At 36.6% G+C, this 14969-nt stretch overlaps 1 protein-coding gene across 4 annotated transcripts in view; it reads right to left on the bottom strand.

Moving 5' to 3' along the window:
- The window catches only part of LOC116167862 (UHRF1-binding protein 1-like), a 29846-nt gene extending 15276 nt beyond the window's left edge, over window positions 1–14570 (bottom strand). The window contains exons 1-15 of one of the 4 annotated variants that reach the window (XM_031483441.1): window positions 14436–14570; window positions 13800–13892; window positions 13542–13743; window positions 13297–13491; window positions 13023–13248; window positions 12800–12966; window positions 8393–8549; window positions 8098–8345; window positions 6764–6956; window positions 6664–6699; window positions 2933–3025; window positions 2703–2884; window positions 2355–2651; window positions 1951–2307; window positions 1739–1898 (exon numbers count right to left, since the gene is read on the bottom strand). In XM_031483441.1, the coding sequence (XP_031339301.1) occupies window positions 1739–1898; window positions 1951–2307; window positions 2355–2651; window positions 2703–2884; window positions 2933–3025; window positions 6664–6699; window positions 6764–6956; window positions 8098–8345; window positions 8393–8549; window positions 12800–12966; window positions 13023–13248; window positions 13297–13491; window positions 13542–13743; window positions 13800–13843 (2557 nt within the window). In that variant the 5' untranslated portion in view covers window positions 13844–13892; window positions 14436–14570. Of the gene's footprint in view, window positions 1–1738; window positions 1899–1950; window positions 2308–2354; window positions 2652–2702; window positions 2885–2932; window positions 3026–6663; window positions 6700–6763; window positions 6957–8097; window positions 8346–8392; window positions 8550–12799; window positions 12967–13022; window positions 13249–13296; window positions 13492–13541; window positions 13744–13799; window positions 14009–14435 lie in introns of those variants that run through there. The other 3 variants (XM_031483444.1, XM_031483442.1, XM_031483443.1) reach the window with 3 other exon arrangements.
- Window positions 14571–14969: the final 399 nt, after the last annotated feature.

Raw genomic sequence — 14969 nt, 5'->3', positions numbered from 1 at the left:
AAATCGATAGCCGCAATAGAACCAATAAAAACGTGTTTAAAAAAGATTCTCTTTGATCCCATTCTACATCGCACAACACGTTTTAAAAACAATGGAACAATACATCAACCGAGTTTGCCGTAACTTTGTTTTAATCTTTCCGAAGTGACCGCCGCTATTTGCTGCACTCGTCCAATTCCTGGAGATGCCGTTCACTCTCATTGAGTTTATCTGACGCTTCCGAAACCGTCCCGCAAACCGCTGCTACCGCCGACCTTGACCAGAGGCAAGGCCCCACCACTTGGTGGCGCTCGAGCCCATGCGTCCGTTCCGCCGACAGCACACACAGGTTCCCGCAGACTGCCGCTACTTTCGTCGGCTCACATGATTTAATTAGTATAATTTGAAAATTTATTTATTTTTCTTTTAAATTAAAATGTAATCATTAATTTGCTGCTTATTTAATTTGTCATGACATTTGTGCTCGGAATTACTACCGAAGTTCGTCCCCAAACCGAACCCCATTTTTTAAATGGAACACCCTGTATATTTTAATCTAAAAAGATAGTATATTATTAAATTCTCTTTTCAAAAATGCAAAAAAATTAATAAAAGGTTCAAATGAATTTAAATAAAATCTTTTTTGAATTTTTTTACTGTTATATATTTTTGAAAAGAGAATTTAATATGCTATCTTTTTAGAATAAAATATACAGGATATTTTAATTTAAAAACATGAGATTAGGTTCAATAACTATTATACCTCACCATGTACACTTATTTTGAAAATGGCGAACTATTCAACAATCATTATACAGAAACTTTCGAAATAAACATTTTTCTTCTCTCTTTTAACTGAGAAGATGTAGGGTAATTCTGAAATGGGCAATTTGTTGATTTTCCCCGGCATGTCTTAAAGCGAGAGGAAGTTTTTCATTGCAAGTCTGACCTAAAAAGAACACATGCACCTATATTGCTTTTGCTCTAGCACTAACAGTTACAGATACCCCATAAAAATGTCAAAAATGGGACACCCTGTACATAGGCGAAATACAGAAGAAAAATAATTAAGTATTAATAGTAGACGTTTTTATTATTTTAAGAAATGATAATTCATAGAAGGGTTGGCAAAATACTCATCCTAAAAGGGGGGGGGGGGGGGCACAGTGTCTGAGAGGTTGAGAACCATTGCACTAGAACAGTACAAGGTGCGATTATATTGCATGCATATATATGAATATGAAATTGTTAAAAAATTGTTTCTAACGCTACATTTTAGTACAAAATGAGGGCCCATGGTGGCGTTAAGTAAATTAGGCCCAAATTACTGGTAGAAAATTGAGTGTCTGAAGCACAAGTAGGTACCAAATAATATATTTAATATTATATTTTTAATAATATAGTTTTTGTCAATGGAATTAGTAGTGATTTCAACTTATTCCGAAAAAAAATGAGGTATCTTATTTTGACACTCTTTTATAATGAATATGAATCCCTGGAGCTGCTAAAAAATCATGGCTTGTAATGCTTGTATAAGTGTCTACTTATCACATTAAATAAAATGAAAATGAATACATGCGGTTATTGGTGAAGACGTGAGGTTATTTGAATATATACCCTCGCTGAAACTTGAAAAATTGAAAATCTATATTGCTTCCTGTGAAGTTTTATATTCAAAAAACTAAGTAAGCGTTCTGTTTTTGTTTGAAAATATTCAAAAAATTACAAATTAAAAAAAAAACAAAAAGTATAATCTTACCTCCAACAAAACCATCATCATGTATACTTGATGAATCTGGAACGAAAGATTCAACATCACCACCTGACGACTCTTTTCCTGGACACTGTGATGGCATTACAAATGTAACCTCGACTTGCGGAACCAAAGCACCTACCACCATTGAACCACTATTTTCAGCCTGGCATAAGAAACACACTGAATACCTTAAATACGTCTAACTAAACAAATACCTTGAGAATCCTACTGGAATCCAAAGATAAAAATGTTGTTAGTTCACTGATCTCTTCCGAAAGACGCAACAAAAACAAAAATTGATAGTGATTAATTTGTAAACTGACTAGATTAGATATATGCGCCAACGCGTGAATGTCAGCATTTTTCGGTCCATTTTCGGTGCTCGCTATGGTAGAATTAGGATCCATTTTCGCATGTAGCCACACGGTTATCGGTACTGCATCTAAAAACGGTACGGCTTTGCTATTACCCACGGCGCGTGCTCCCAAAAAATCCCCCCACACTGGTTCCAGACTTATACACCAAACATCTTTCGCTTCTATCCATAACATTTCCCTACTAAGCTGCTCAATCTAAAAAAATGTATGGTATTACAAATGAACTTCAGACAAATACACACCAGAGTATTTACGGAAGATACATTCAGCTCCTCTGGTACACTTCTAATGTTGTCATTTGTCGATATATGATCTAAAAACTTTTCAGTAACGATATAGAAGTCATTGGCAGTTGATGGGAACTCTGTCCCGAAAAATAAGGAGCCCATGTGAAAGAAGTCGACACACTTTGCCAAATCGGCTCTCGAAGACTGCTCAAGACTGCGCACGTTAGTTATTGTGGCTCTTGTTATTTGAAAACTCAACGTTTTAGGACGGTCTCTTTGATTATGATAATCCAAAGCGCTCTCGAAAGTAACCTACGCAAAAGACGTCAAGCGTCACTCCCTATATCAAAAGTGACAACTCACCTTTGGCAGAATTGCTTCTATTTTAACATCAATGTACGCAATATTATTTCCCGATATGTCTTGTTTAGAATTTAGTAAGGACTGGTGCAAATTTAAGGCGAACGAGTTGAACCATAAACAGCTATCGAGGTCGAAGTGAATTTGAATCGGATTCACCTGCATATACAGTTTGGGAGGAGGTACTAAAACAGTAATTTTTAATCAGATAATCTAACCGTTCACATACTTACAAGGAAACGGGACGTCGTTCGGATAATAAAAGTAAATAAATTCGGCATGAACAATGTTCGTATCCTCGGGAAGTGACATACGTTCTCGATCGCCTAGCAAAATCAAACGATGAAATAGTTAATAAAGTTGTACGAATTGTACGCGCTTATACAGAAGACTAAATTACTTTCAAAAGGTGTTAACAAGATTAGTCAGCGGGAGTGATGTGCGTGCAACGAGAGGCAACTTGTGGGACACCATGACCTAATGCCTAATATTAAAGAAATGAATAGGCTGTGATCCAGTACTTCCATAACGACGCAAAACTAATCTAAAATAAATTAGTGTTAGTTGGATTATTTTTTGGACACTAGTGTTCGAAATGCGGACCGTGAGTCGAAGTGTGAGGAATTAACAATCAACCAAGGGATCCTGGACGTGGGGGGAGTCGCCCTACCCCTCGCTACGCCACTGCTTAGAATATACAGTCCCTTCAGGAACAAATTCATTAACAACTCCAGTTTTTATTCTCTGGAAAAATTCTCGGGTACGTCGCTTAGTGTTTCCACACGCGTTTGTGGCATCAAAAATGTTATACAGGATGTTTCAAGTGGGAAATACGGCATTAATTTTTTTTCGCATAGACTAATGACGCATTTGGTCATTAAAAATGACTTATCCTTCCATAGGTGATTAATAATGTGTAATTGGAAACAATATTGACTAACAGACAACAGATGATACTTAATATTCAAATTCCACCACCACAGTACAAATTTGAAAAGTGATTTTCATATCACCTTCATTTTATTTATAAATAAACTAGACTTTCAGCAAGCAGTAGTTATTTTATCGGGAATGCAAAAGACATTTTCTAACTGAATTATACAGGGTGGCCAAATTTGGTCAATGGTATGGGGTAACTGTATAGATTTTGACGATAGGCGGCTCATTTGAATTGAATTAATATTATTAGGAGGAAAATACGCTCTCGTAATACGCTAGTTTGGTTTGGTTAAATGAGAGAGAAGATGAGCAACCAACGGTCTTTTGGTTTTTGAAAATTATTGAAAAAATCGGATTTTTCGTTTTTAATAAAGATAATTTTTATTACTTTTATTTTTTTAGTGATTTTACGAACTATTTTTTTCTGGCGTTAGTATTTGACCCGTTCATTTAAATACGGCCCTGATATTCCGATATCATATTGTTATAGCTCTTTTTATTTTGCATTCAATGATGTATACCACTCTATGGTTTAACCTTTTTTTCGGACTAAGAATTCAGAAAATTCCTGTTACGGACCTGTACATTTTAAAAAAAAAATAGGACAATTAACGGTTTATATCTTTTATGTATTTAATAGCAATCCAATGTGTGAATTGATACAACATTCGAACACCTTAGTCAGCATTTGTGAAATAATGCTATCGCGAATGCTTCCGGAACTAACCCCCCCCCCCCCAGTTCTTCCGCTGAAATTTTTTGCTGATAAATCTTAATGACTCCTCATATGAAGAAATCAAGCGAGTTATATTGGGTAAAAGTGATAGCCAGGGTGTTTTTGAACGCGTGCTAATATCTTTTTCTGGAAATCTCATTGAAAAATGTCTCTAGAATTATGTGCAGGTGCACCATCCTGCTGTATCCAACAGTTGTGAACTATAGCTAGGGGCGTGTTTTCAAAAACATCGTCAAAATCGGTTTGCAGTAAAATAAAGCCGAACAAACCAAAATTAAACCATAAAGTAAAATTCATAATAAAAAGGGGTTTAAGAATATGATCCGGAATATCAGGGCCGCATTAAAAAAACTGAAATTCATGATGGTTCCGCAAAGACGAAACGTCGGATTAAAGAAATAAAAAATCCACCAAGAGCATTAAAAGTTGCTGTAGAGAAGTGTCATTGGTTTTGCTCTACGTCAAACATTAACTGCCTTTCTAGAATTCCCACTGTGGTCCTCCTAATCTCAGACATAGCCACAGAGTGCAACTGGTCTGTTAAAAAAACTGGGTGATAGGGGCAACCAAAACATACATTTATTCCAAATAGTCCAAAGGTTGAAAATGAGTTTGAGAGCTAAGTCTTTAAGTCCCCGAACGTGTGTCGTCTTTGATTGTATAACAATTAACGCGCGATTTTATCGCTATTAAGAGATAATGGAGAGATGCTCTACGATGTGCGCAGTATTTCAGCGTAAATGGGGACGTTTGGCGCGTTCCATCGAGCTGAAATTATCAAGTTAATTTTTTTTTATTCTTAATTATAGCAAGACTGCGTGCGGGGTATTATGCCCAAACAAGCTTTGTAAGCTTTTTTCTTTCAATTATTTGACTTTAATTGTGTTTAATGTGTTTCAAAATAAATTTGTGTCAATTTAATAAATCAATTGTGTAATTATAAAATTCTGAGTGTAAATTTTGATTTGTACAGTTCCGCGCCAATTATTCTCCAGATCTTAACTTAATTTACAACTACCGCAAGTAGACATAAGGGTGAGGAAAGATCACGAAGTACCCCAAACAATTTTGAAATTGTAATACAAAATAGTGCGTTATTAGGGTCCAGTTTACTCCATTAGCGATCACTCCAATCTGAACAAATGTACCGGGTGACCCAATAAGTTCCTCTACCATATCTCAGGAACCGTACGTCGTATGATTTAGGGGTAAAAAAAATTATTGGGTAAATCGGTCATAAAAAATCGCTGGAAAATATTTTCAAGTTCTAAAAATGACCACCAGAGGCTGTAACTGCCATCTTAAATTTTAAAATTGCATTTTCTTTAAATTTGCCATAATAAACTAAACATTCTTTTTTCAAATTTCTAAAGAGAACCAGTTTATCTATCATTTTCGTAAAAACCAAAACTCAGTTATTTCAAAAACAAAGATGGTGTGGGGCGTTAAATTGTTTTTGCAATAATCTGCTTTAACTTCTTAACCGTTTGACCGATTGTAACAAATTTGGTATCGTTGAAAAGAGCATTCCTTGGGCAATAAGAATCTATAGTTAATTTAGTTGAATCCTTCTTCGCCAGGGGGCTAGTTTTGACATTATGATCCAAAATCCTAAAAAAATCAAATGGAATGATATGACTTTTTCTTTATGAAAAAGTAAACAAATAACATTCAAAGAGGCCAGTGAAAACCGTTTTTCAAAATTCCATGCTTCCAAGTGTTGTAGCAAATTTTGTAACTTTTGAGAACGTAACCCCCAAATAGAACATTCTGGACCCTTGGGTTATTTATAAAACATATGTTTGGTTCAGTCTACCACCCAATTTTTCTAATTTTTATTTGACATACTTACCTAAAGATGGCAGTTAACCTAAATGAAAATACAACAGATACAATTTATATTTTCAAAACAAGTCGTAGTGCGCACAGAGTTACATAAACACTTTCCTTATACTTCTTTTAGTCACACTCCCGCTGGCTATTATTGTCTACTCTAAGAAACAAAACGGTGAATTTCAGAAAAGGTACAGTACACAAAAAAGCAACAGCAGACTGAACACAGTTCATGGAAATATTTCAAATAGCTTGGAGGTTTCGATGTCTAAGTTGTTGAGTACTTGCACTTTAATACTTGAACAAGGCAATGCAATATGAAACAGAAAAAGTGACTTTTGCGCACTAACTTGCTCGTTCGTCGCCGAGTGCGGACTAAGAAACAAATCATTCATAACACAACAGGCATTTCAACCGCCCTCTACACTACATCTAAAACTTAATCAATTAATATACCTTCACCGACAATTCTTTCTTTCCTTTTATGTTGAGCTAATCGATAAAAAATTATTCGCATCTCAATCAAGTTTGACTCTTCGGCGAAAAGCAATCTCACCTGCGATGAATTCCTTGAGCGCCTGTTTCTTTCCCGACGTCGTCACTTTAAATAATGAAAAATCGTTGATTCTTATCACCGCGCATGCCGTCATCAACTTTGCCAGCTGTTGCGAAACGTAATTTTTAATCTGGGTCGGACTTTGGGGAGGCTTCTTTCCGGAATCGCTTGTTGGACTAACAGGAGTCTCTGCCTAAAAAGAAGCAAAAATGATGATCCATACACAGTTATTGACGCGTGAAAATGTGACCTTTAAATGCAGGTCAATTTATTTTCAATTGAATTTACACATATACCGCTTCATAGCAAACGTGAACAAAAGTATGTCTGGCGATAACAAGTGATGAACGCATTGGGGAAAGCGAGCGCGGTTGCCACCATCTCTCCGAACCTAAAAGTTGCGTTCATTCCATTTGAGTGTAATTAATAGCCAGCACAAGAAGGTACATAAAACGCGTTCGGATCGAAAGATTATTCTTTACAAGTATTTCAACTGTAGAATGTTTCTATTGTAAATGGGGACACTTACCAACCGGGGGTCTAAGGGGTATGGAATACCCCCCAGCGAAATGAGCGTTTTGTCTGAGACATTTGTACCGAAACACCCAATTTTTTTACATCGAATCTACCAACTTTAATTAACATAGCTGAAATCGGATGGGCGCTATATTAGTAAAAAAACTAAATTTCCGGACCTATTTAGTTATCTTCTGAAAATTCCAAAAAACAATGGGTGTTAACTAGCCTTTCGAATTTTGGAATTTCAACCCAGTCAATTAAGTAAGCATAATTACCAGTACATAGCTAATTAGATGTGTTGCAGCAAACCTCGTCTGATTAGGTTGTGTGTGATATCATTGGAAGCGCGCTAATTTATCGAAATGTTTGCGTCAACTGCGAGTAAACAAACTGACATTAAAACTCATTTTGATAAACAAGCAGTTAAAAAATTCAAGGTGGCGGTCACATCCAAAAACCATATGTCAAAAACAATTTTTTTTCATCTTCTCAAAATATGTGAAATAGCGAGTGAAATAATTTCAAATGAAAGCGTTCGAACTTTCATGTCTATATCTCAAATGGTTTGAGCGTGGAGTTTTGGTTCCATCTTTAATAGCGACCCTATATAAAGCTTTAGAATAATAATATCAATCAACGATTTAAAAAACAAACACGTATTAAATCTCAGCAGATAAAGCATGCGCATTTATCTGGAGTCATGTTGGATTGTAGATACAAGTTAGCAGAAGCACTACAAATAGTGAATACACATTTGCTGAAGTCAGTATATAGATTTAAATACAGCAAAAATCATTTTCCACAACCCAACCCACCTTGCTTGAACGCGAAAGAGGAATGTGTTGCATTTTATTCCTTTCAATCAAATCCAGCAACTTCGATTTAAAAGCAATAACCGATTGTTCCTGCCAATGTGTATGAGGGATCGCCGCCTCACGATACCTCGGCCAATGCTTTCTATCTCCCTTGGCCAAATGGTACGGATAATAATCCACTTGAAATCGGTCCACGCTAATCTGTAGAGCACCGCCGTCTTTCAAATTGGGATGGCAAGAACGTCCCACTACAAAACTTAATGTTACAAAAAAAAAGATAGGGGGCGATACTTACGACCAGGGTCATCGCACAAGTGCAGTACAATGTGTTGCGATAAAAAATGAAAGGATGTCTCCACGACGTCGTAACGTGAAAATATTTTGGAAATTGCTGATACTCCATCTTTCGCCCTTGCTTGCTGCGCTAGGTGTGCTTGATACTCTGGTAATTCCTGAAGTGAGACGATTTACAGTAGAATTTATCAAAACAAACTACTACTAAATGTAAAGCGATTCAACAGTATAAACAAGCGTTTGCCTTTTTTTTTAAATTATTAATCGATTGCTGAGGTTTATTGTACGTCCATCTACTGACGCGAATCGGTACCAACCAGAACACAAGATTTTGAGGTTATACACAGTGCTTTGCTGTCTAATAATGTATTTCATTTCTAAAACGTTGAGTGCAGGATTTGCGAAAAGTGTATAATACACTGTGTCCAAGATCGTGCTGTAAAGAAAACCGAAAAATTCCGATTACTTCTGAAGGTATGCTAGACACCCCGAAATTTGCATTTTTTTTGTACTTATTTATTTTGAACAGAGAAAATTAAAAAAAACACTTTCTCATTTTCACTACTTGAGCTGCTCTACAATACAAAGTTTCGTTTCAGAGAAATCATGATCAACTTTATTTATTATATGGCACGCAAAAAAAGTAGATACTGTATTGAATAGCATTTTTTTATTACGAATACAACGATGTACCACACACAATAGAAAAACAAAAGTTGGAAACTGTTGGCTTCAACAGGATGGTGCACCCGCGCACAACGCCCTGATCGTCTGGAATACCTATCAGACAAATTTCCTACGGTTGTGCGCGTCAAGATAGTTTATCGGAAAGGGAATCGGAAGCAGAAAAGAGATGTCAAATCTTAAACAGTGGTCAATTAAATCAAATGAAGTTACTCCAAAAAAAGCAAGTTATATTTAATGAACAAAACAACAAGCGAAAGAGTAATTGACAGAAAGCACAGGATGAGGAAGGTTCGCCGCGCGACATGTATGTAATTGTTTGTACAATCGCATTTCTAGTTCATACAGCCCAATTATAGTTCATTTACCAATTAAACTCGCCAGTTCACATCTATTTCCATTTACTTACTTTAAACTCGAAACCCTTTTTCACAGTTTTACCAATTGAGAATAAGTTTTTACCAATGTCTGGAACATACCAAACGTCTTTGAAATTCCATATGAAGAAACTTTTTAACCTGACCTTGATCTCACACTTGAATGTTGAGTAATTTTTGAATTTGGACCGGCGACCAACCTTTGAACTTTGAACGGTCGGAAATGGACTTTGACCGGTAACCAGCCTGTGGATTTTGAACAGTGAGCAAATTTTGGACTTTGATCGACAACCAACTTTTGAACTTTGAACAGTATTTGTAGTTTTAGTATCGTCGTTGGGCTGAGCTAAGTGTGCGCAGGCACTATCTTGACGCGCACAACCTTAACCAATTGAAGTAAGTCAGTTTTGTAGCGATCAAGTGAGTGTACAATCAAAACGCAGAGTGGTATGTTGAATGTGTGTGATTATTATGCAGTGACGTTTTCGCGCAGTGTATGGGGGTGCAATTGTGCCATGATTCAGATGCAATTTTGTACAGTTTGTAAAATTAAAGTTCAAAGTAGACAATCTTGCTGTTTGTATTGACTTCAACCCCTCTATGAAATTGTTAAATCCTCCATAGCTCAACTGGTTACGTGGTAGCCTTCTGTTTGAGGTATCGTGGGTTCAAATCCCAAAGCCAATAAAAATTTTTTTCTCCAGCAATCACCACTGCCATCAAAGTGATTTGTCCAGTATCCAAGATGGCAGGTCAACTACCAAAATACGTTGGGGACCAACTGCCAAAATACCCCGGGGTAACTGCCAAAATAGGGGGGGGGGGGGGCCNTATCGATATATCAATAGTTATCGACATATCGATATATCAATAGTTATCGACATATCGATATATCAATAGTTATCGACATATCGATAGGTATCGATATATCGATACTTATCGATAAGTATCGATAGTTATCGATCTATCGATATATCGATTTTTTTTAGCTCTACCTATTGTTATTCGATATAACCTATCGATATATCGAAAAAAATTCCCATGCCTAGCCCTGATCGTCTGGAATAGCTATCAGACAAATTTCCTACGGTGTGCGCTCAAAGATAGTTTATCGGAAGGGAATCGGAAGCAGAAAAGGAGATGTCAAATCTTAAAACAGTGGTCAATTAAATCAAATGAAGAAGAGTAATGACAGCAAGCACAGGATGAGGAAGGTTCGCGCGCGACGAGTATGTAATTGTTTGTACATCGCATTCTAGTTCATACAGCCCAATTATAGTTCATTTACCAATTAAACTCGCCATATTGTCTTCGAAAGTTCACATCTATTTCCATTTACTATTAAAACTCGAACCCTTTTTCACATTTTTTACCAATTGAGAATAAGTGTTTTAGCAATTGTCTGGTACCATACCAAACGTCTTTGAAAAATTCCATATGAAGAACTTTTTAACCTGAGCTTGATCTCACACTCGAATGTGAGTAATTTTTTGAATTTGGACCGGCGACCAACCTTTGAACTTTGAACGGTCGGGAAATGACTGTTGACCGGTAACCATCCTAAGATTTTGAACAGTGAGCAAAATTTTGGACTGGCCGACAACCAACTTTTTGGAAACTTGAACCGGTATTTGTAGTTTAGTGATCATCGTTTGCCTGAACTTGTAAGTGTGCGCAGGCACTATCTTGCGCCGCACAAACCTTAACCAATGAAGTAATGCCCCCCCCCAGTTTTGTAGCGATCAAGTGACGTGTACAATCAAAACGCAGGGAGGGTATGTTGAATGTGTCGGTGTGATTATTATGCAGTGACGTTTTCGTTGTATGGAGGTGCATTGTGCCATGATTCAGATGCAATTTTGTACAGTTTGTAAAAATTTAAAGTTCAAGTAGACCATCTTGCTGTTGATTGACTTCAACCTCTAACTATGAAATTGTTTAAAGGCCTTCCTGCTCAAGTGGTTATGTTGGTAGGCCTTCTCTTTGAGGTATCGTGGGGTTCAAATCCCAAAGCAATTAAATAAATTTTTCTCCAGCAATCACCGCTGCCATCAAAGTGATGTGTCCCAGATCAAGATATGGCGGCCAACTACTGAAATACCCTGGACCAACTGCCAAAATACCCCAGAGGGGAGGGCACTACCAACATATGACCCCACACCAACTTGTGGAAATATGACCCTCCTGCACACAGACCTCGCACCAGACCAACTGCCAAAGTTACCTTACACTGTTCGGGCCAAAACTGCCAAGGCACCCAGGTCGAACTACCAAAATATAACACCCCAGACCAAGTGCCCGAAATACCCTACCAAGGGTTAACTTCGAAAATATGACCCCGGAACCCAACTGCCCAAAATATTTTCCACAGTTCAACAAATTTTCCCATAACATACCTACTTCCAAATTCATAGGATCCATCCTGTTTATGTATAAAAATAAAATTTTCCTGTTAAAATAAAAGAATAGCCAGGTTGCGGACAGCATTTTCCGTTATGTTTAAGACGCGCCATTTTTCTTTAACATAAGAAATATAAATTTTTGTAGGAAATAATTACGGTATGAGGCTTTTTGTACGATATATTTATTAAATAGCTGAACCAATGAAAATGAGTTTCTTATAATGGTGTCACTGCGCAGTACGTTAATCACTCATAAATAACCATTTTTCCTGCTAACCACAATTGTGCGTGTTTATGTTGTCGGGTAGTTCTTTTCTTTTGTCTAAGAGCATAGTATGAACTTTGGACATTTTAACACAATGTAAAATAAAAGTGAGGTTAAGACTCCTTCAAACTTATTAAGCAAAATTTTGGGGAAAAACCCCACGCCCCAAAAAAAAGCCCAAACCCCACACCCGGGGGCAACTTAACTTTTGCTATAAAAATGTTTTATACTTATAAACTTTATTAATAAGCGAAAAATGCCGTCTAACATAACGGAAAAATGCTGTCGCACCTGGCTATTATGATGTTGTTGTTATTCGCTGGTAAATTAAGAATAATTCATCCCAAATATCTTAGCCAAGTTTATATAAGTTAATACTTAGAATTTGCTAATGAAAATTTGTAAAAATGAAATGTAATTCGAAAAGAGCATTGTAAATCGTAAAAATACAAAATCCTTCACTCAACGGTAACACTAATATACTCCTAACAGTCAAGTTAATTACAGCGGTTTCTCTTTTTAAGCTTGTTGTGTTGTGGAATTGAACAACATAATGCACATCCACAAAATCTAAGGTAGAAATCTGTAATTTCATGGGCAACAGGCTAATTTTGTCATTAAAAAAAAACAAACACATTCATCTCTTTATGTTTGGTACTTACTCGTTCATCACAACTTACCTCTAATTTCCGTGCGGCTTTGGCTTTTCTAGTTAAGGCAGTTGCTTTTTGTACAAGCCCCGCTAGGGAGTCCAGAAAATGTAGAGCAGCCTTCAGTTGAGAATCGGTTAATACCCATAATAAGTCATCTAATATTATCACCAGTCTTGAACCCATTATAAAGCAATCTAATTAGAAAATTGAATTAACTCGAAAACAAAACATCTACACTTTTAAGCTATACCTGACAGTCTTTTTTTTATAGTTATTCTACATCTCGCTTGATTTGTTAGTAACCTAAGGGGAGTTAAGTTCTTATCTTTGGTCGATTTCGCTTCAATCCTAACCGTTTGCCACTCCAGCTCTTTAAAAATCAGTAGCTGACCCTTATCCGGTTCCTTCAGTCTCGTCATACGCAAGTCAGACCTCTCCCATCCGGGACTTTTTGATTCTAATATAATCCTCGAGACCTAACCAAAGCAATTATTGGCACATTTCTCTTGTAATGCAACCCTTACTTGTACGCTCGCCGTAAACGCTGGACTATTAAACGTTATGTTCACCGTATTGACGGTCACAGTAATTCCGTCTATCACCTTGTGAATAAAACTGTACTTCCCGGGGACGCCCGCATACGATGATAAGCCGGCTTGCGCCGACATTGGCCTGAGCTCCTCGCATGTCTCCGCTATGATATTAACCTCGTCCAAATTCTAAATGGAAACATATTGCACGTCGCGACAGAGGTGACTTAATTACTTACAAGGTGAATTGGTACACTCTTTAATTTCGTCCACTGTATCCTAAATGTTACTTTATTACACAGCGCCTTGGATAAGCGTAACCAACACGGCAGCTCCAACAGATCAGTAAGAACTATTTCGTTTAATTCGAGATTTGTCAATTCACCCTCCCCTTTAAAGGTGCTTAAGTTCACCTTATCGGCAGACAAATTCTTTGTAAATCTACGACGACAATTAAAGATAAACTAGTCAAATATTAGATGTATACAAACACAAACCTAGAGAGATGTTTTAAAAGTTGATTTTTTATTATGGACACCATATTTTCTACAACTACAGATCACGTGCGACTTTATTTGCTTTTTACATGACTAGAAAGTAACGTTTAATGTGAGTAATTAAATACATAGTTAAAAAAGTTGCTACAAGTACAAGATAAAAGTTTTTAGACTGACGATGACATTAGATTGACTTTTGACATTGCCATCTAAATCAGGCCTGCCAACCCCAAATTTTCTCATTGCTACCAACCTTGTACATTTTTGAATAATAGGTTTAAAAATTTTGAATTTTAAATTAAGAAACTCGCCATCATCAATTCAAATGAAGATTTAAGTGTTCGCAAAAAACATTCCAGGCTTTAACTTGTCCGTAAGGAATAGACTTACAATACATTTTTTTCAAATATTAGGACAAGGTTTAAGTAATGGCGCAAATTAAATATGAAACATTCCATGGTCCGTGGAAACATTCGGCAAAAATTTAGCACAAGCGCGTAACGTCTCCGTCTACATGATCACTCAACACGGACAGGAATGCATGGAATGCCTTTAACTGCGTCTCATTTGACCCATACATGTTACATACATGTTTTCACGCAATTGGTGATTAATGAAATTAATTTAATAGTTTACCTTTTATGCGTAACTAGAGACAGCCGTTTGTTTAAGAGTTTACAGAGTAATATTCGCTATTGACTAGTCAGTCACCTATCGGCTCAGTGCAAACCACAATAAGGCAGTCTAAAAATAACACGTAATGAAAACAATTGTAATTTGTAGAATCTGATAAGCCTGTATAATAGTCGCGGTTCATTTATTTATACTGATGTGGGCGATGGTAGCTGAGAAATGACTAAAGATTTTAAGTATTTATCCTTGTATAGACAACCAACATTCCATCTTGTGACGTGTTTATGGTTCTTCCCAATGAATAAAAAATACCTATTCATTGGTCCTTCCTATCCATGAATCAACGTATAATATTCTTCGTTGAAACCGAGTCATTTTCACTCATCGCTTCATTTATCAGACACCAATTTCAATGAATTTGTAAGCACACATCTTTTTAATTAACCACAATTTTTTGTTACAATCAAATCTTGAAGAAGAAGCTGATTAACCTATGTTTTTACTTATGCAATGATCCGACATTCTGCTGTACAATGG

Source organism: Photinus pyralis, unplaced genomic scaffold (genome assembly GCF_008802855.1).
Source record: "Photinus pyralis isolate 1611_PpyrPB1 unplaced genomic scaffold, Ppyr1.3 Ppyr1.4_LG4, whole genome shotgun sequence".
Lineage (NCBI taxonomy): Eukaryota > Metazoa > Arthropoda > Insecta > Coleoptera > Lampyridae > Photinus > Photinus pyralis.
The sequence above is the reverse complement of the archived record's forward strand: the minus strand, read 5'-3'. Positions and strand labels throughout refer to the sequence as shown.